General features: G+C 39.0%; 1 protein-coding gene across 1 annotated transcript in view; it reads left to right on the top strand.

The window, feature by feature from the left end:
* The first annotated feature begins 1,438 nt into the window (after positions 1–1,438).
* The window catches only part of CLCA1 (chloride channel accessory 1), a 30,841-nt gene continuing 9,285 nt past the window's right edge, over positions 1,439–22,994 (top strand). Inside the window, exons 1-8 of the mRNA XM_060623204.3 lie at positions 1,439–1,727; positions 6,427–6,567; positions 6,733–6,880; positions 9,440–9,545; positions 14,877–15,054; positions 17,885–18,103; positions 18,676–18,903; positions 21,517–21,691. Coding sequence (XP_060479187.2) covers positions 1,521–1,727; positions 6,427–6,567; positions 6,733–6,880; positions 9,440–9,545; positions 14,877–15,054; positions 17,885–18,103; positions 18,676–18,903; positions 21,517–21,691 — 1,402 coding nt within the window. The 5' untranslated portion in view covers positions 1,439–1,520. The remainder of the gene's footprint in view (positions 1,728–6,426; positions 6,568–6,732; positions 6,881–9,439; positions 9,546–14,876; positions 15,055–17,884; positions 18,104–18,675; positions 18,904–21,516; positions 21,692–22,994) is intronic.

Raw genomic sequence — 22,994 nt, 5'->3', positions numbered from 1 at the left:
CAGTAAGTTCAGGGGAGCTGATCACCTATAGGAGATGAGAAGCCAAATACTTCCTCTTCCTCCTTCCCATGGACTGTTCCAAGGCATGGTTTCATTCTAGAGCCCATTAGTAGACATCCCAAATGTCAGGGCAAGTACAACTGCAGGGTGGCCCGCTGGGTCTGTTCATTGTACCACAGTGGCCAGTTTAGTAACATTTCACATTTTATTGCTTCCCAGCCATCCCTGACTATTTCCCCCTTTCCCTCACTCTCACTGCTCTGCTCTGGGATTAAACTCTCCAATTATTAACACATAAGCTTGCCCTAGACTTTATTTTTTAGGGAACCCAGGAAAAACATATGTAGTTGGGGGTGTGAGATGTTTTAGAATCAAAAATTTTGATGTATGATGAACGCATACATTTTTTCAGTACACATGAAATAAATTACTTTTGCACCAAAGCATATTTAGATCATCTGGACAACCACTTTATAATTAGATATTCCCACTACTTCAATGCTTTACTTTCAATTGCTTAAAGACATGTACTTGAGCAATAAATTCTATTTATTAGCGGTAAGTACTAACCTAACTTTTATGAGCCAAAGTCAAAGAAAGGGGATAAACAAGGTGAAATTGATGCTTATCACAAATGAAGTCTTGGGATGAAGGGATATTTCAAGTAATTTGAATACAGTAAATTGGTAGACCAACTTGAGTTTCCATCTGAGGTTTGACAAATTTAAAAGAGTTTATGAAGTAGATGGCACTCCATAATTCATATTGAGAGAAATTTAGTTTCAAAAAATAATTTAATGTTGTTAATTTGAACTATATTGACCCATGAGCTGTGGAATAGAAAAATAGAGGTCTGATGAGGGAACTGGAGGGAATTTGCTTTGCACAGTGATATATAAATTTTATCTTTTCTCTCCATTATAAAATATTCAATAATATCTATGTTGCTTTCTAATTTTGTTGTTGTTGTTGCAAGTGGATTGTATAAGAGAGCATCAAGAGGTGATGAGGTTATGTCAAGATCAATGAGGATTTAAAAAAAAAAAAGACCACCATCATAGATAACTGGGTATATGACTTACACTTAATAGTGCTCACTGAATATGCAGAATAGTCAGGCCTCCATTGGGAGGTGAGGGTTGGAGGGTGGTGTTGGGTGGGTCAGTGTCCCTGGATCAGCAAACATTTGTAATAAGTAAACATCTTTTAATGGCAGAGCTGCTTGTCACCTGTGAATTCCTCCAAGGAACAGGATGTGGGCTCCCCACCCTCATTCCCAGCATCTGGCACAGGTGTAGACAAGGCTAATAATCCTTTCAAAATGAAACATTTGAAAGTACACAGAATTTGAGACTAAGCTATATGTATGGTTCCTTATATTGGAGACAAATGCAATGGTGAAAGAATTTTGGGTCAAAGGGTTAAACACTGTGATAAACCACCTCTGATAACTTGGAAAAATGTGTGTCTATATATTCATATATATATAGAGAGAGAGAGGTAAAGAAAGATACCTCTAAATGCAGCATTCTCCAAAGAGAGAAATCAAAGTGCAATGTGCAGCAATGGGGTCATTTAAGTGTTCTGTTTTCATCTTGGTCCTTCATCTCCTGGAAGGCGCTGTGAGCAAGTCACTCATTCAGCTGAATAATAATGGTTATGAAGGCATTGTCATTGCAATCGACCCTAATGTGCCAGAAGATGAAACACTCATTCAACAAATAAAGGTAGGTTCAAAATGATAATTATCCATGCTTTGAAAACATTTTTTATCCAATTATTTTTATTTTTATTTTTTGATGTTATTTTTGAGAGAGAGGGAGACAGAGCACGAGTGAAGGAGGCGCAGACAGAGAGGGAGACACAGGACCCAAAGCAGCCTCCAGGCTCTGAGTTGTCAGCACAGAGCCCAACACAGGGCCTGAAACCCACGAGCCATGAGATCGCGACCACAGCCGAAATTGGATGCTTAGCTGACTGAGCCACCCAGGCGCCTCTATGCTTTAAAAAAAAATAAGTGTAATATTGTTGTAGAGCAAACATGAATTCTCTAACTCCAGCTGTGTGACATTGCCACATTATTTTCAGGTCTGAGTATGTTTCTTCAGCTGTAAAATGTAAATAATAACACTAAACTATTAGGATTCTTGTGACAGATGAGACCATAAATGCAGTGCACATAACTCAGAGTTTGATACATCATTGGTGCTTAATAAATGATGTCTACACTGACTGGATTTTACCATTGGTTTATATCAGATTCTCCTTTTATTCTCCTAATTGTAATCCCCTTCTCTGTGATCCTATTTAATACAGGAGCCCAGGATGCAAATCTCTGACTTAAGAACAATCCTGACCCTTCCAATGAGAGGAAACTATGCATTTTACCAGCTCCAATGCAAGGGACCCTCTCAGGGCTGCTGGGCAGGCTCACCTCACTTGTTACTTCTCCCATGGGGGAAGGAAAAACTAGGGAAGCATCTAACTGCTATAAGGTGGAGGGATTAGAGAGGTTGCATACAACAGCAAACTTTAAGAAGGAAATGCATTATAAAAGGCAAACGTGTAGGTCTGTAAAATGGGAATAATAGTAAGCACCTTCCTCATAGGACTTTGTCATGATTAAGTTTAACAATGCATGCATATAAGGGAAGCTGAGTTAAGGGTATATGGGAACTCTGTACAATTTTGTGCATGTCTTCTGTAAGTCTAAAATTATCTCAAAAATTTTTTTAAAAACTTCAAAAATGTATGCATAATGCCTGATACATAATAAGAGCTCAGTAAATGTTAGGTATAGCCATCAATCATCAATCCCACTTTTAATCCTTCTAGATCAAAAGAGTTCCTCCCTCTTAACCAAGCCAAAGGGACTGAAGCTTGTTTCTAGGCAAAGTTCCTAAGTGTGAGTTCAGAAGTTAATAGTGTAAGGGCCCCAAAGGTCGTCCCCAAAGTTTCTTTGCTCTGAGCAAAAGCAAGGCCAGAAATATGGAGTTTGGAAAAAGGGCCATCTCTACCACCAAGAGAAGGTTGGGGTTGGAGAAGTGTAGCAGTTGATGGGGGAGGAGAAGCTTACCTGTTTAAGTGGAAGACTATGAGGTCTACCACCATTGGTGAAAGAGAAATTTACATCTTTTGAAATCCCTCAAATCAGATACCTTGGGTAGGTTTTGATTACCTCTAAATTTAGGCATGAGCAAAAATGAAGTAGCCACTTAAAGTAACAGACAAAGTATGGAAGAAAAAATGTGGCTGGCAATGTTTCTGTCTCTTGCTGGATAGTCAGTAGGGCTCAGGAAATACCAGGAGGAGGACACAGATGCCTTATCTTGAATGACAATGGTCATTTGTATTTATATTGTGCTTTAAAGCTTTCAAAGCTCTTTCATCTCACTATCTTAGGGGGATTTTCTTCCTGAGAAATGTACTTCTCACTACAATGATTAAATCTGCTTCCTGGTAGGAGTCCTAAATGAGTTGGGTATAAGTTGGTTTCTACATCTTCTCTGTAACAGGAACACTTTTAAGGACAATAGTGTACTCTGTGTCCCTGAGTAGTTAATAAAAGTGGGTTCCTCACTATTTGATGTTCCAGATCTGCAGAGTTGAGGGACCTCACTGTTGGCTTTGCTGCCTTTCCTGGCCATCCCTCACTCTGCTTTCTAAGGGGATTCTCTTCCTCAAGCCCTTGTGGGGCAGAAGCTTCTAAGTCAGCTCTTAAATACTGGCTTTAGCAGGACAGTCCCTAACATTTTTTCCATATATAGGACCGGCAGATGGCGCTGCAGCAGTTCTATCCACCGCACCTACATTCTAGTCCGTTTTAGTTGTAGCAACAACAGAACACACATGACAGAGTGAGAGAGACTAAGGGAGAAACTCGCTCTCTGCTTGTGTGAGCGCTGTCTCTCTCTGTCTCTCTCTCTGTCACACACACACACACACACACACACACATTAAAGATATTGAATGGGAGCAGTTTGGGGTGTTCTCAATGCGTGGGAGCCCAGGCACGCCCTGACTTGGCACTCCTGGACCGCTTCGTTCATTCATTCTTTGTTCATCCATCCAACAAATATTCATAGAGCATTTACAAAATGTCAGTACCAGGAATCCACTGGTGAATAGTATACTATCCCTGCCCTTAAGGCATTACCAGCCCATCCTATAAACTGTTATCCTCAACCTTCTCCAAACCTCTTAAGTTTAAATGTCTATTTGGATATGAAGTCGCCTTCTCAAAATCTGGAACAGATGATGAAGCAAAGGTTCCTTATTAATGTTTCTATTAAAACATGGAACACAAGAAAATTTCATGCTGCTTATTCTTCCTGGAGATAATGAAAATTCACATTTCACAAGTCAAATTGTAATATAATACTCTAATGTAGGAAGTTTTATATCTACTTTTCAACTTTTTGGTGATCTTGACTCAGTGTTTTTATTTTTCATTTTATTTTAAAAAATTTTTTAATGCTTATTTATTTTTGAGAGAGACAGAGTATGAGTGGGGGAGGGAGCATAGAGAAAGAAGAGACACAGAATCTGAAGCAGGCTCCAGGCTCTGAGCTGTCAGCACAGAGCCTGATGCAGGGCTCAAACTTGTGCACCAGGAGATCATGACCTGAGCCAAAGTCAATGCTCAACCGACTGAGCCACCCAGGTGCCCCCAGTGTTTTTATTTTTTTAAATGAGACAATATTATATTATCCTAGTAATTGTTAAAAATCTGGCTTTGGGGGAAGAAGGAAATGCAAATTACAAGAACTTTAATAAAACTGTCCAGGCAGCCATTACTGTCACTATCTGAAGGGAGGGAACCTAAGGCTCATAGACATAAAATAAATTCCCAAGTTTATCCTGTTAGGAAGTGGCAGAGTAGGAGTCACTTCTGCATCAACGGGCAAGTACTTCCCCATGTAATGATGACCTGTTTCTGCCCCTAAGGCCAACCCTGCCAGGCACTGGACTCTAGTCATTCTGGTCTGCTCCAGCAAGGACATTCCTCCTGCAATGACCCATTTTTCTCTTAAATTATCAGTTCTTTTCCATTAGCATATACCTATGTTATAATAGTTTCCATTTTTTAAAAAAAACAACTAAACCAAACAAAACTCTCTTGTCCTGAAGTCCTCTTTCAGCTAATGTTTCATTTCTCCATTCCACTTTAATCTACAGAAAAACTTGACCTGTTGTCTGTATTCACCGTCTCTGCTTCCTCATCCCCTAGTGTGTTTAACTCATTCATATGGAGCTATCATCTCTGTTCCACTAAAATGGATCACTCAGGTAGCCAAATTCATTGCTCAGTTCTTAGTCCTCATCATACTTGATTGCTCAACAGCATTAGACACCGATGAGGAATCTCTCCTTCCTTAAACACTCTCGCCACTTAAAAACAGTGCCTTCTGATTTCCTCCCCATGCACCTGCTGCTCCCTCCGGATCTCCTTTGCTGGCTTCTCCTCACCTCACCCCTAAATGCTGGGGGCCTGAGGGCTCAGTCTTCAGCCCTCTTCTCTCCTCTGTCTATACTTGCTTTTGTACCTTTCAGTGTTTTTCAGTCCTAGTAGACCCAATACTCCTTTCTATAATAAATTTCTTATAATACCCTCTCTACCGCCTTGTCATGAAGCAGCTCAGGGAATGTGCAGAGGCATTTATAATTTAACACTACAGCTCTTTTCATTTTAGAGAAATAAAGTCAGGCATAACTTGAAGAGAAATTAATTACGCCACTTCCTTATATTGAACACTTAGTACTATACTAAAAATAAATACTCTCATATCATTTAGTTAACCCCAAAATTATTACAGGAGCCAGCAGTGCTACAGTTGCATTCATTTTAATTTGAGTTTCTCTCCCAGTACTACTTGGTGTGGGACTTTGAGACCTATACTCTCGAACTGTCAGTTTCTCCCTTAAAAGTTTATTGATCCTCAAAAGATCAAATGAAATGAAACCAATAACTAACATTTCATAATGGTAACACAATGTTGAAATGTTAACATTTCATGTTGCTAAGTAAACATGGTTCTAAGTGCTTCCTTGACTTCATTTGCTCCTCACAACAAATTTATGAGTTAGTCGTTAGAATATTTTCTACTCTACACGTGGAGAAACTGAGGTTCAGGGGAGCTTGAGGAAATTGCCTGATGTCCTGCCATAAGTGGTGGAACCACAATTAGTGTCTGCCTCTGGAGTCTGCATTGTCAACCATTATACTGAAATACACAGCATGTGGTAAGTACTCAGAAAAGATCAGCTATTATTATTAATAAAAGCTATTTCCACATTTCCCCTTCCCATCTTGATAAATAGCTAGTCTTTGGAAATGTGAAATATGGATATAAATTTGAATGATTGACAGTTTTGCCTATTTTCTGTCATAAATGTGCTGGTTATATGTGTTTTCTTTTTTCCCAGGACATGGTGACCCAGGCATCTCCATATCTGTTTGAAGCTACAGAAAGAAGATTCTATTTCAAAAAGGTTGCCATTTTGATTCCTGAAAAATGGAAGACAAAACCTGAGTATGTGAGACCAAAACTCGAGACCTACAAAAATGTGAGAATATCAAGTTTTTTTTCACATTCAATTTCCTTCTCTAATTCAGATTTTTTTTCATCAAAATATTCTAGAATCAAATGAAATTGTTTCAAAATACTCTTGCATGAAAAAGGTCAATTCATTTGCGGAATTTTGTAATAATGACTATTTGTTAAATTTCAGGCTGATGTTCTAGTTGCTGAACCAACTGCTCCAGGTAATGATGAACCCTACACGGAGCAGATGGGCAACTGTGGAGAAAAAGGGGAAAGGATTCATTTCACTCCTGACTTCCTAGCGGGAAAAAAGCTTGCTCAATATGGACCACAAGGTAGGGCTAGAGATAAAATAATCTGGTATATTTCTCACAATTTAATGATTTTATTCTCAAAGTAGATCAATAATAGCATTATCTGAGTAAGCATATACAAGCAAAATAAATTATTATAACTTTTTTCACTTAAAATAGAGATTCAGTGCAAATTGGTGCAGCCACTCTGGAAAACAGTGTGGAGGTTCTTCAGAAAATTAAAAATAGATCTACCCTATGACCCAGCAATAGCACTGCTAGGAATTTACCCAAGGGATACAGGAGTACTGATGCATAGGGGCACTTGTACCCCAATGTTTATAGCAGCACTCTCAACAATAGCCAAATTATGGAAAGAGCCTAAATGTCTATCAACTGATGAATAGATAAAGAAATTGTGGTTTATATACACAATGGAGTACTACGTGGCAATGAGAAAGAATTAAATATGGCCCTTTGTAGCAACGTGGATGGAACTGGAGAGTGTGATGCTAAGTGAAATAAGCCATACAGAGAAAGACAGATACCATATGTTTTCACTCTTATGTGGGTTCTGAGAAACTTAACAGAAACCCATGGGGGAGGGGAAGGAAAAAAAAAAAAGAGGTTAGAGTGGGAGAGAGCCAAAGCATAAGAGACTCTTAAAAACTGAGAACAAACTGAGGGTTGATGGGGGTGGGAGGGAGGGGAGGGTGGGTGATGGGTATTGAGGAGGGCACCTTTTGGGATGAGCACTGGGTGTTGTATGGAAACCAATTTGACAATAAATTTCATATACTGGAAAAAAAAATAGAGATTCAGAATAGTGTATTTCCCAGTTAAAATTTAAATTCTTCATGTTTAGCACACATGTGTAAGTACAGAATTTTTAATTTTTAGAAATTGTTATCAGATAGTATTATAATATACTTTCCAAGTATAATCAAATGCAATAAGTTTTAGATAATTAAGGTAACTAATAACTAGTACTAGGTTTCTTCTCTATCTTGAAAAGATTAGGACCCATTTGATTTTCTTCATTTAAATAGGGAAGGCAGAGAAAACAAACAAAAGAGTACTAGCACCTCAATACCCCACCCCCAAATACACGAATGCACTTATGGACCTTATCAGAAAGAGGTGTCAAACAAATGTACCTCTCTCTTGTTCCTTTACAACATTCCATCTCTACTCCATAACAGGAACAGAAAATTCCCAACCTATGGCTCAATATGTGTTGAACTGATTTACTTAAGTGCCCATCCCACTCCTGAGCCCACCTCAGCCATCATGGTCACCACATTTATAATCCCTTCTTTCTGTACTGTGCCTCCATGCCTGCTCTCCTACAACCTTCCCTTCCCTTTAAGAGGTCATCAGTTGTTCCCCAGCACTGACAAAATAGTCTAAATCTTTAATGTGAGATTCTAGGTCTTCCTTAGCATACATCCCTTCATATAACTGTCCAAATTCAGCCTACCTAGGAATTTACATTCCAGAAAAACTGAGCTGAGTGTAAGCTCAAATACTCACTGAGCGCCTATTAAGTTCTAGGCACTATTTGCCAAGGCACGGCAATGAAGTCATGGTGTCTATTCTCATGGAGATGTGTCTAGTGTGACAGACTAGCATTAAAGAGTAATGAAAATATAACATGATAAGGTATCATAATGGGATATAATGAAAGTGCAAAGGAGGGGTATATGGACAGGTTTAGGATGTCAGAGAAGGCTTCTAGGTGGAGATAAGCCTGATTTTGAAAGAGGAGTAGGAGTTATTCAGAGAAAGAGGGAAAGAGTATTCTGAGTCAGAGGAAAACTATGTGAAAAGAACAAGAGATGAGCAAGAACATGGTGTGACTCTAGACAGCAAAAGGAGTTTAGAAATTCACTGTGATTTTAGAGTTTTGGTAGTGGATGAAGAACAGCAAGAGATATGGCTTCAGAGAGGAGCAGAGCCTGGATCAGGAATCTTGTATGCCATGTTGAGATGCTGGACTTAACCTGAGCACCATAGGGGAGCCATCTAAGACTAGAGATATAGTGGCCAGTGGGTGGCCATTGCAGTGATTCAGGAGTAGGCAGCAGTAAGATTGGAAAGAGGAGACTAGGTCAAAGCAAAAAGCCAGAGGTGTAGTAGGCAGACCTTGAGGGTTAACCAGATATGAACCATGAGGGAGAAGGACATACTGGGGATGCTGGTCTGGCTGCCCTATGAATGCCTCTGGCTCCCACAACAGCCTGCACTGGGCTCCATCGTTATACTTGAACCACTAGGGATTTTAGTTATCTGATCATTTGTATCATCTGCTAGACTGTGAGCTGTGTAAGGACAAGGCAGTTGTTTCGTCTTTGTATGAATAACTGCCTGGCACCTACTAGTGCCTGATTAACATTTGGTGAGGCAAAATAAGTAGTTATATTTTAAAGAAATGTGCAGTTGTCATTAGATTTTTTTTTTCCCTGAGGAAATCAAAACTTTAACTGAAAAAAATTAACATAGCAATGCATAATGATGTTCAGAAAAATTACCTTCTCCTAGTGTGAGAAGATAGTTTTGTCATTCTTATTGTAATCCGGTGTTTAAACTATTTTCTCACAGGAAGGGTCTTTGTCCATGAATGGGCTCATCTGCGGTGGGGGGTATATGATGAATACAATAATAACCAGAAATTCTACTTTTCCAATGGAAAAAGACAAGCAGTAAGGTATGTGTATTTTAATTTAATTTTTCCCAACCTATTTTTAAGCTTATTTATTTATTTTGAGAGACAGAGAGAGCATGTGCACACATGGGCACTTGTGTGTGTGAATGGGGGAGGGGCAGAGAGCGAGGCAAAGAGAGACTCCCAAGTCGTTTCCACACTGTCAGTGCAGAGCCCAAGGGGGGCACAGAGAGCTCGATCTCACAAGCCTTGAGATCGTGACCTGAGCTGAAATCAAGAATCAGATGCTCAACTGACTGAGCCACCTTCCCAAACTATTATAAAATTGCAATCATTTTTTTCCATGAATTGACTTCAAAAATATCAGTTTTTTAATATTTTTTATCTTTCATTCTCTTAGCGCCCTCTTTTTCAGCTTCCCACAAAACTACTTCTTTTGTTCCCTTTATAAGTGCTTCAATTAGTTGAATTGTCTACTCTGCAGCTACAAATCATTTGCCTCTGTGTGTGTGTGTGTGTGTGTGTGTGTGTGTGTGTGTGTGCAACGATAAGAAATCCACAGGTACCATGTTCAGTGTCTCCATCTCCCTATATCAGAATCAGGGACATAAGCCAGCCTAATGGGATTCTTTAGTGCCTTGAGGGCAGAATGGTATCTATGTGGACTTGATCAGTACAAATGGGCCTGGGAGGGACTGTGGAACTTACATAAATGACAACCCAAATATTAAAACAAAACAAAATTTATCCCAATTTAAATTAAACTTTCTGTACTGTCAATAGAAAGCAAAACGAATACTTGAAAAGTACTCTTGGCTGCCATTATTTTATGGGTGAGTTCAATTTCAGTGAATATAAACTGCTTTAGCACTAACATAAAAGGCAGGGAACTTCCAATTTACTTTAAAGAGGTAGCATCATTTAGACACTAAAACCTGACAGATGGCATGAAAAATAATTCTGTAGATACAGTTTTCTAAAAAGATTTTAAATTAATGGATAGTAAATTATATCTGGTAGAATTAAGGGGATAACAAACATACTAAGGCCAAGTAGGATATCTTCCAGAAATTTGAAAATATTGTGATATTAGGTAACTAATTAATATGGTATATTGAGTACAGAAGAAAAATAATGATGCCAATAGATTCTCAAAGGAGTTTGATAACCTTGCACACATATGCCCGAGTTTAAAAACAACAACTCCTTTTTAAAGACTAAAATTTGGTACAACACTCCTCTCCACTTCTGCTTCCAGTTCTGTTTGCCTGATGCTGTTCAAGGACGGGAACTAGGATTGGGTTCAGTTACTGTCCTACGTGGTGCAACTGTTTCCAAGGGGAGCTGCACTTGGCTCAGCACTCAATCTTGGCTTCCCATTTCTCCCACGGGAGCATTACTACTCACCATTTCGCCTTTCTTTACTACATTCAAACTCTGTTAGCTAGGTCCACTTCTGTTGTATCTTCCCTCATTGTTACATAACCTCAGGCATAAATAGACATTACGTGCCTCCTAGAACCAGGCACAGTCCACCAGATTCCTTTAGCTTATTCCCTCTGCACCTCACAGACCACACCCAGGGGCCCTTCCCTGATGTGATCATACATTGGACCGACCTCTACAGTCTCAGCCAATGCATGCCATTCCAAACCCAACACCTGCCTTCCACACTTCTCTTTTCTAAGCTTCTACATAGTTGAATGCTGTATATTCCCTCAAGAGAAAAACTTATTAGTAAGCTTATTAGTCCTTCCTAGAGATATTCTAGACATATTTACATATACAGCATGTTCTTCCACAGATAACATTAGCAAAGCTGACATGATCACCATGTCCTCTTAACAAAAATGTAATTATAGTGTATTAATAATGCTTATTGCTTCTTATCTTCCAAATATTTTTATTGCTTTGAAGGGCTAGGAGCAATTTTAAAAAATGATGGTAGTGACCACAACAGAAAGTTACTTCTTTAATAAGATACAGAACATTCACTGAAAACTGATAGCCTTTCATATTTAATAGGGAAATGCTAGAGACATTCCTAGGAATAAGGATGACCACTATTAGCACATTCTAACTTTGTTTAGAAAGTTGGAGCCAATGCAATAACACCTTAAACTGAAGAGGTTAAAAACAGTGGGGCAGTAGGAGCTGCTACTCAAAGGGAAGAGAGAAAATTGCTTTTAAGCAGATGAGACATAGTCCACTCAGAAAACCCAAGGAAATAAATAGAAATTAAAACTGACAAAGGAAGTCAATAAGGTGACCAGATACAAAATGAATATTCAAATTACCTTTCCATAGATTAACAATAACAAGTTCAAAAATATAATGGAAAATTTCTTCTCCACTTAAGATAGCAATTAAAAGTGTAATAAAAGTAGGGGAGAGGTATCACCTCGCAGTGTCAGAATACCTGAACTCAACAACACAAGAAACAACAGGTGTTGGTGAGGATATGGAGAAAAAGGAGCCCTCTTGAACTGTTAGTGGAAGCGCAAACTGGTTCAGCTGCTCTGGAAAACAGCATGGAAGTTCCTCAAAAAGTCAAAACTAGAACTACCCTATGATCCAGCAATAGTACCACTGGGTATTTACTCGAAGAATACAAAAACACTAATTCAAAGGGATACATGCACCCCTATGTTTATAGCAGCATTATGTACAAATTATGGAAGCAATCTAAGTGTCCATCAATAGATGAAGGAATAAAGAATATTGGAACAATGGAATATTGTTCAGCCATAAAAAAGAATGAAATCTTGTCATTTGCAACATCATGAATGGATCAAGACCGTATAATGCTAAGTAAAATAAGTCAGAGAAAGACAAATGCCATATGATTTCTGTCATATGTAGAATTTAAGAAACAGAACAAATGAGCAAAGGGGAAGAGAGAGAGAGAAGGAAACCAAGAAACAGATTCTTAATTAACTGAACAAACTGATGGCTACTAGAGAGGAGGTGGGTGGAGGGAATGGGTGAAATAGGTGATGAAGATTAAGGAATGAGTGCACACACTTGTTGTGATAAGCACCAGGTAACTAAAATAAAAACTTAAAAAATAAATAAAATAATTTTTTTTAAGTAGGGTCAACTCTAAGAAATGTGAAAGTCATATTAGAATAAAACAGTGAGATCCTTCTAAGGAATTTAAAAGAATATCAAGATAAGTTGAGAGACTTTGAATTCATGGAAGATGTAAATTCAACACAAATCAATACATAGATTTTATGAAACTAGTTAAAATACATCTATTTTTACCTCATTTTTAAAATCCTAGAGATTATTCAGTAGATAGTAGCTAAGAAGAGTTTTGAAAAGAATAGTAATAAGTGGTCATTTTACTTATTGAATTTTAAATATACTCTAAGGCTACATTAATTAAAACAATGGGGTCTAATAGACACATATATAATAATTTATTATTTAATACAGCCAGAATTACATATCTATGAGGAAAGGCAGAATTTCTTAAGATATCAGAGCAATTTTTAACTGTGTGGGGAAAAAATTAACAGACCCTCTTTCCAGTTGGATAGGCTCATTAAGTATAATGAGTAAGAAACTAGATAAATATTAATAAATATTGAATTGTTATTTGGTGAAGTTCTTTCTATGCATTCAGGAATCGGAAAAAGACGTAAATAAAGGAATAATAAATTTGGCGACATATGAATTAAAATTTTGGTTGTACACAAATCAAACGTAAATTAAAGAAAAAGGTAACAACAGAAAAACATATCTATGAACATTAAGAAACCAGACTTTTAAGAGCTTAGTATTATAACACACAAAGAACTTTTTAAAACCAAAAACAAAACGGTAACTCCCTAATAGAAAAATAGACACTGGAGAAGAATAAATAACTCACAAATGAGGAAATAAAAATGGCCAATAAACATATAATAAATGTTCAGACTTACTAGTAATCAAAGAGGTACAAATGTGACTAGGATGAGAATCACTTATTACCTAGTAAGTAAAGCTACTTTCAGCGGGATGAGCACTCCCACAGATGGTTGTTGGAGGCATAAACTGGCATAACTTTCCTTAGAAAGCAATTTGATGGCACATATCAAATCTGTTAAACTTTTCCTATTTTTTGATCCAGTAATTTCATGCTTAAAAATCCATTTTAAGGGAAATGACAGAATGGGTTGTATCCACAGACTTTAAAATGTTCAAACTTTTACTCTGGGAATCAATCATGTAGCAAACTTGGAAACAGAGCCAAACTTCATGTAAATTTTATTTATTCATTGAAGTTTTACTTTTAGTACTGAAAAATCAGTACCAAATTTCTACTAATTGGGGGGGGGGGCAAATTAAATAAATTAGGCTAGATTCATTTTATAGTATCAAAACATACAGCTATTAAAGTCACATTTTAAAAGGATATTATGAATTATAATAATACATTAAAATCTTAAGTATACTAACATACCAAGTTTTTTTTTTTAAAGCAGGAAGTAAAGCTATATGTGCAATGCTATGTTGATATATAGAGAAGAAAATGCTTCAATATGTTAACAGTAGCTTATTTCTAATGGTGGGACATGATTTTTTTATATTCTTCTTTATGCTCCTTTGCTATTTTCCAAATTTTCTGTGGTGTTGATACATTACTTATATGTTTAAAAAATAAAATGTAGGGGCGAAGGGTACCAGGGTGGTCCAGTCAGTTAAACATCCGACTTTGCTCAGGTCATGATCTTGTGGTTTGTGAGTTTGAGCCGCTCTGCGAGCCCCACTGGGTTTGAGCCCTGTGCTGATGGCGCAGAGCCTGAAACCTGCTTCCAGTTCTGTGTCTCCCTCTCTCTCTCTGCCCCTCCCCTGCTCACGCTCTCTCTCTCTCTCTCTCTCAAAAATAAATAAACATCAAAAAATTTTTAATAAATAAAATTTGGGGGAAAGTCGTCCATTTATAATAGCCACAAACTCATAAGCATATAAAGAAAAATCTAAAATACCTACGAACATATAAGAAATATCAAAAATTGTATAACTATAAAAACAGGAAATGTCTGTAAGCATTTTGAGGGAAACAAAAGAGAGTTCCTGATTTTCTAGCAATGAGGGTCCTAGATTAGGAGGTAGCTAAGGACTTGGAAGTTTATTAATTCTGACAACAGCCATAAGCCAGAGTTAGCTTTTCTGCTGCAAAGAAACAAATTCTGATACTGTTTGGGGAACTCTTCAGATACTTTCTGGCAAATAAAAATGACTCTGATGAGAATTTAATAATTTTGCTATTTAAGGTGATCTATTTGTTTATAAGAGGAAATTGTAGACATCAGAACAACCTGACCACAGTCTAATAACCCTTCAAAATGATTACAGCACCTAAACGTATTAATGTATTTTCAGATGTTCGGCAGATATTACTGGCAAAAATGTAATAAACAAGTGTCAGGGAGGCAGCTGTGTCACCAAATCGTGCAAACTCGACAAAGTAACAGGGCTGTATGAACAAGGATGTGAGTTCATACCTCATAGCCTGCAGACTGTGAAGGCTTCCATAATGTTTGCACAAAGTATTGATTCTGTAAGTATTCTGTTCTTGTATTTTTGTCTTCTTGACACTTATGAATTTAGTGAAGTATCTTATCCCTGATTGCTGCAAGAAAGGATCAAATTTTAGGAAATCACCAGTGAGCAGCTGATTCTCTGTGGGAGAAACTGGGAGTACAAAATCAGCGATAAATTCATTATCTCCCCCCCGCACCCCGCACCCCCTCTTTAGGTCCATTAGTGAGACTCCCATCATCTCCCTCCCATGAGCCTGTGGTTTCACTGCTTAGAATCATCTCAAATATCCTTAAAGGCAGACAAGCACAACAATTTTTGGTTAACTAAGAAATTTACCCAAGAGAATTAGGCACTTCTTTTTATTCATTAATAAAAAGTAGCCTTAAATTTAATTTGCAGAGATCTCTTTTCAGTCTGCATATTTGCTTTTGGTTGTTAACTGAAATTTTCAATCCTTTAAGAGTGTTGCTGCCTATAAGGGGTTTGAACATAGTTTTAATAGTTTTAAGTAGTTTTTAAATGTGTCCTAATGTTTTTTTAAATGACCAACTGGTATATAATAAATTTGACAAATTATCCTTATTAGTGTTAAATATATATATCAGCAAATTTGCATAAACTAAAACTAAATGCATCAGTTTATCACTAACTAAAATCAGTGGAGAGACTTTGTGGGGAGATTCTCCTGTCTTTCAGTCTCATATAAAATTATGTTTTCCTTTTGAAATAGAAGGCGAAGTAACTTGCAAGATTCTGTCAATAAAAATGTGGTGTAAGTTTTAAAAATGTGATGTACCATGGTCCAAAAGGCCCATCCTTCACTCTGGCTTTGCAGTCTATTTCTAGACTTATTCAGAAACTTTCAAGAGAGGGCCCTCATTATGTTTTAGATTAACCACAAAGTTAAATTTAATGCATGATCAGGTTTAGGAACCTCTGCCTGGAGTTCACATACAAGTTTTTCAGAACCCCTGCTAATATGTAGCCATAATGATATTATGGAAACACTACCAAAATGACCTGGAGAATGAAAACAAAAAAAAATAAGTGCTTTACACCTAATTATTACTTTCTATATTACTAGAATCCTGGATATTTAGGATTTTTAATTGAATGATAATACTGCGAATAATAGTCTGAGAGGAGGAATGAGGTTACACATTCTTTGCATACTATGCCACCTTTTTTAATCCCCCCAAATGCTAGCAATGTAAATACTTAAGAAAGGGGAGGAAACTTTCATTTACTGACTGTGTTAGTATGGACCCTATTCCGTATGTTCTCATATAATTCTTGCATAATAACTATTACCCTTTTGCAGATTAAAAAAAAAAACCTGACACGCAGATTTTAGAGTTACTCAAAAAACAACAAACTTATATTGAGCTTTTATTATGTATCAGACACTGAACCAAGTTTTGAGAAAGCAAAATTTAATGAGTCAGTTTTCTGCTATATTCGGTTTATAGCCGAATAAGTGTACTAACGATGTTAAAGGGATCTTACTGAAGCATCCACGGGGTATTGGAAAGCCAAAGGGCTGAGTAGAAATTCTCTGGAGGGAAGGTAGGAAATGAAAAAACAATTTGAAAATGACCTTTTGGCTGAAAATGAAGGTAAAGTTCACAATGCAGAAGACAGAGGAAAAGGAATTCCTTGACAAAGTGGGAACCATGAGCAAAGGCATAGAGATATAAAACAAGGCAAGTTTGAGAATTTATGGATCACAGTGGGGGGAAATTAAAAGACTTGGGATGCACAGGCAGAGTGAGGATGTAGAGTGATGCAAAAATCTAAACACAGATTGCTCCTTGTTCTGTGAAATAGTACAAATTACAGTGTATGAACAATGATTAGCCACCAAAGGGTCTTGAGTACAGAAATAAGAAAGAAGATGTTTCTAAAAGCTGCGCAGTGGACCAACTGGAGGGCAAACAAGATGGAAAAGTCAGATAGGAGACCAAAATAGTCTGAGTCACGGGCCATGAGGGCTTGAATGAGGGAGATTCCAATGGAGAAGGAGAAAAATGATGAACTGGAGAGAGAGTGAAATATATGGATCTTGGTTATTTGGTAGAAGGAAGACGATAGGATTTCCTGACTTAGGTGGTTGTGTGGATAGTGGTGACTTAAGTTAGAAAATGCAGGGGCGCCTGGGTGGTTCAGTCGGTTAAGCGGCCGACTTCGGCTCAGGTCATGATCTTGCGGTCCGTGAGTTCGAGCCCCACGTCGGGTTCTGTGCTGACAGCTCAGAGCCTGGAGCCTGTTTCAGATTCTGTGTCTCCCTCTCTCTGACCCTCCCCTGTTCATGCTCTGTCTCTCCCTGTCTCAAAAATAAATAAACGGTTAAAAAAAATTTTTTTTTAAAAGTTAGAAAATGCAAGAGGAGGAGGAGCAGAGTTAAAGGAAAGGGCATAGGTTCAATTATGAACACACGAAGGTTGAGGAGCCTGTGGAACATCTTAGTGGAAAGAGCTGGGATGTAGGGTGTTGGTAAGTGAGTGGGAAGTAAGAGGATGGAGAGATAGGATGGTACCAGCAGAGAAATGTTAAGAAATGGGTGGCTTGTAGATAGTGGTGATGGCTTGAAATGGCAAATTTTAGAAGTAGGAAGGAAGCCAAGAGCAGATCTAGATTGCTGATGAACACTAAGGATCCAATAAGGTTGAAGACATGGTATGAGACTGGAACTCTGAATTATGACTGTGAACTTCCCCAGCAGTGTTCTGGAGTGACTGTGGGATTAAGCCAAGTTGATGAGTTAGCCGGGCAGACTAGGAAGGAGGGCAAGGGATTTAAATACCCTTCTCTATTATTTATCTCTATAATTTTATTGACAATTTCAGGTGGTTGAATTCTGTACAGAAAAAAACCACAATAAAGAAGCCCCAAACCTGCAAAACCAAAAATGCAATCTCCGAAGCACATGGGAAGTGATTAGCGATTCTGAGGACTTTAAGAAAACCACTCCTATGACGACACAGCCACCCACGCCCACATTTTCATTGCTGCAGATAGGACAAAGAATTGTGTGCTTAGTCCTTGATAAGTCTGGAAGCATGGCGGTATGTTCACTGTGTCTTGCTCTTCTGGACTCTGGTCTCACATTTGCATATGCTATGATCTGGACTGCAATTTGTAACAGGTTGGGAATAAACACAACTCTTAGGGTCAGAACAGTTACAACAATAACATGACCATCAGAAACACCCACCTCAACTCTATTCAACAGAAATTTCAGCATCAAGTGTCTCATTTGCCAAATTAAATTAGCTTTCAATTTATGAGCACTGATCTGATAAAGTGCATAGCCTTAACATTTTTTATGTTTCACTGATAATATGTAGATCTATAGAACTGTTACTAAAGCAGTGATCTAATGATCAAACTAAAGCCAAATCTGATTTGCTCTTTTAGGGCCACTTATACAAAGGCCCTAAAATTCTACCCAAAGATGTTACTAAATATAAAGGAGAAATTTAATACAGAAATCTAATTTAATATAAAGGCCTTGAATAAGCTTGTTGTCATTTACTCTGTGTTGAGGGAGCTACTTCCAAATTTCCTCTAGACTGTTCTGTTATTAGTCCGCTCATCTAAACCCAACTGACTGCCTTTCTTCTACTTCTTCGTTCAGAATGGTGACCGTCTTAATCGACTGAACCAAGCCGGCAAACTTTTCCTTCTGCAGACGGTTGAGCAAGGGTCCTGGGTTGGGATGGTGACATTTGACAGTGTTGCCCATGTACAAAGTGAACTCATACAGATAAACAGTGATGTGGAAAGGAATGCCCTCACCAAAAGCTTACCAACCGTGGCCACAGGAGGAACGTCCATCTGCTCTGGGCTTCGATCGGCATTTGCTGTAAGACAAATTCCCTATAATCTGTCAATGTTTACAATTTGTTTCCTAAACGTCTCTCTGTTTTCAACAAATTAAGTCAAATTTCCTCTAATATTAAGTTCTATCATAATATGGGGCCTACCTACCTTTCTGTGTTTACCTGGCAGGGATTCTCTTCCAGGTGTCCTATGTTTAAGCAAATTAGATCACCTGTCCTTCAGCACTTCCACACCTTCGCTAGGCTCCCCACTTGGAATACTTTCTCCTCCCTCTCCTGTAATTCAAATCCCATTCATTCTTCAAAGATACATCACAGACGCCACCTACTTCTTGACATCTTTCCTGATTCCTTCAACTGTAGAGAATCTCTCTAAACACTGTGAACTTTAAAAAAAAAAATCTCTTACGACTTCTAGGTCTTCTGTCTTACTTTCTAATCATGCACTTCACTCAAGCAAAATTTCTTTAGGAACAGGACTTATCTCTTTACCTCCCAGGCTGCTGGCACAATATCTTTTATACAGAAGGTTCTCAATAAATAAAATTGAACTGAGTTATCTGATGGCACCTGATTCTTAATTGCTCCAAATATATCAATCAGTATTGAATATTTCTTTAGAAGATATTTAGCCCCATGAAACAAAGAATAAGAGGCTGAGAGAAGCTGGCTGGCTAAGGTCTCAGAATATCTGTGGCATCTTGGGCAGGTTGGCCTTCTGCCTGCTGTGGAGCACAATACATCATTGGGGCTGTTCCAGATTCCCAAGCAGCAGCAGGAATAGTTAGTACCCAGCTCACACTGTTGCATGTGGACAACAGACACTGTTGCATGTGGACAATTTCCTCACATTCGGTCTGTCCCTCTAGACCTTTTATTCTACCTTGAAGTTTAGTTCTTTAAAAGTGGTTTCCATTGTTTGAACAGTCAGCTGCAGATCCCTTCTCCAGATGCCTGTGTGCATCTGGATTCTCTGGCCTCTACCACTCACCCAAGCTTTGATTAAAGAACCAAATGAAGGAGGGGAACTGACATTGAAATCGCTGATGTGTTAGACTAAACTCCCGCTATGCAAAACCTTAGGGGAGATGACTAATGCCAGATGGCCTGGTGGTGAAGACAGAACTTCTGGTTCTGCATTTTCCTCTCAGATGGGTGAGAGAGAGTGTGAGAGACACAACTGGAATTTACATGCTCCTCTTGCCCAATGGAGTCCAGATGTGGGGTGGGAGGAGCTTATATGTGACTTTACAGTGATGAGGTAAAGGGCTTTGGGTCCTACGCTGTCCTTAAGTTCCCCATTGTTTCCTGCTGCAGGACCCATGTCAGGTCTGTTCTGGGCTCTTGTATCTGCTGAAGTGCCCACTGGACTTTGCTCTCCAGGTTTGATCAGGGCCCGGTGATCCTTCCTGGCTGACTCAGCCCCACTCTGGCTCTCACTATTGGAGCAGAGCCCTGAGCACCCCATGTCCTCCATTCAGCCCCTGAGCAGACTGTACACCCCTCAGCCTGTCTGGCAAGATGACCTGTTCTCTTATCTGCCAACTTCTGTCTTCCCTACGGTGTATGTGGGAACTTCTGCATGTTTTCCATGGCATGTAGCAGTGATGGGGAGTAGGACACAAGAATCCAAATGAAGCCCTTTCCCTGGCCTCTCAGGCTCTGCAACTTGGTCAAATCAAGGCCACAGCCATGGCTGAGAGGATCGTGAGCTCTGGACTCCTACATGCAGCAGCAGTCGTAGTTCTTCCCTCTTTCCTTGGGTGGCAGCCCTCTCTCAGAGTCCAAACAGAGTGGGGCAGAAGTCCCCTCTGTTCTTAGCTTTCATTTCAAGCTACTTAAGGTGCCTTCCCTTTCTGACAGTCTGGTCCAGAGAAGATTGCTTAGGCTTGATTGCTTGTCTCCCCTACTTCTGGGTCTCCCTTCTACTCTTCTTAGGGGAAGAGTGGACTCTTGCCTTCCTCTTCTGAAATGAACATCACTATTTTCTAATCTAATTTTCCTTCTATCATAACTTATCCAACATTGGTAAAAGGTTGGTTCTATACAATGTAAAAAGCTATAATCTGTGTCATAAGGAATGGTTGAAACGTAGATGTCATAAGACAACTAGGAACTGTGGGTTAATAGTAATGAAATTATTTGTTTTTATTAGAGGGAATATTAAAAACTATTAACAACTCACGGGACCCGGGTACTTACCAGTCAGAACCAATGCCAACCATTTTATAAGCTAAAATCTGCCCTGAGTCTCATATCTCCAAAATATTATTCTCATTCAGTGAAGGTAGTTTCTGAGAATATCTGGGGACCTCTGAAAGCTGTCAAGGAGAGATCATGTGAAAGAAACTAGAAAAACCTCCTTTGCTGCTTCCACAGTGGTGTCCATCCCTAGAACTGTCTTGTATCCCTCTTAATGGAGCCTGCTCCATAGCAGGGTAACCAAGAGAAAACACTACTGTCAAGTTCCATGAAAGTTGTTGATTTAAAATTAATCATTTCAAGATAGAAAGATATGTGACCATTCTCAGGCACTCGTTTATTGCCTCTGGAATTTCTCTTCTCATTCCCTTTAAATGCAGTTTTCCCAATACCTTGGGCACCCTGATAACTCATGCCCTGAATTATGTTCTCAGGTTATTAGGAAGAAATACTCAACAGATGGATCTGAAATCGTGCTACTGACTGATGGGGAGGATAACACGATAAGCTCATGCTTTAACGAGGTGAAACAAAGCGGAGCCATCATCCACACAGTCGCCCTAGGACCCTCTGCAGCAAAAGAACTAGAGGAGCTGTCTAAAATGACAGGTGAAGAGTGGCCTGCTGCATCCCACTGAATTGCCGCTTCTACTGCACTGCAAGCTCCAGTGAACTGAGGAGAAGGAGAAGGGTGGGATATATAGAGAGAGGGATAATCTTATTAACCAACTACCTGCCCTTCCTCCCAAATGACCATTAGAACTAACTCTACCCATTTATTTTAAGGCCTTGGTTCTAGGATTAGGGCAGTCTGGAGGAAGATGGGAATCAGCACAGCACTCTAGTTAGGATGCAGGTCTCTCCTCCCAGACACTTTGTGAGGACTGGATAGAATCTAATAGGTTACCCAGGAACCACTCTCTTCCAGTTTTCAGCTGGCTAAGAGACCCAAGGGGGACAGATGACAAGCCACTAACCACATAATACCATGATACAAGTACCATATTAGCGGTAGAAAGCACTTGAATAAAAAGAAAGAATAGAAAGCCTTGACTTTGTTGAGGGAAGAAGGTTCCAGGAGGATGATCTCCAAGCAGAGACTTTAATAAGGAGTAGCAGAGGTGGAGCAAAGGGTCTACTGAACCACACAGAGAGAAGATCACTCTGAAAATGTAGAAAACAATGCAGTTTCTCCATAAGACATTAATATTTTGTGCTTCTAACTCACATACAGAGACAGATGGTTAACATAGATTCCATATATGCCTGGCTTCTTTAGCAGAGTAAATGGGCACATTTTTTTTAACTTAGGGCCAGGATTATGCATATCAATTATTATGTGAGTTGCCTTCCGAGGCAGGTAAAATGATAGGACTGCTTGCTCCTATCTGCTTAAGACTGCTTACTTGTCTTAAGTTGGGTTTCCTAGAAACAGAGCCTGAGACAGGGAGTTATAGAAGGAGAGCCCTCAGGAGAACAGGAGAATTGGAAGTAGGATAGGGCAGGGGAAAGACGTAAGCACAGAAATGGATTTAGAGTCTAGCTGAAGTCTAAGCCCACGGTGGGCTTTCGATCTGGAATTGCATCACACACCTGGTGCAATCTTGAGGTAAAAGGGCTGACCTTTTGTAGCACTGTGTCCATCAGTCAGTGGCTATGAAGAGTTGAGGCAAGTTGGAGGTGAAGGGGCATGTTATTTCTCTGGCAAGTATAGCCCCTTTGGGTAAGCCAACTCTCTGGACAAAGGGGTAGCTATCTGCCATTAGCAGCTAACACTCAGAGCAGCTGGGGAGAGATTCACTTGTCTAGGTAAGGGTATCTGAGTGAGGTTCCAAGAACATTACCAAAATACTGACCTTAAACTTTGGATGGCATTAATTGTTTAAAAGTACTTTCACATCAACTATCTTAG

This window comes from Panthera onca, chromosome C1, assembly GCF_046562875.1.
Source record: "Panthera onca isolate mPanOnc1 chromosome C1, mPanOnc1 haplotype 2, whole genome shotgun sequence".
NCBI classification, from domain to species: Eukaryota; Metazoa; Chordata; class Mammalia; order Carnivora; family Felidae; genus Panthera; species Panthera onca.
The sequence above is the reverse complement of the archived record's forward strand: the minus strand, read 5'-3'. Positions and strand labels throughout refer to the sequence as shown.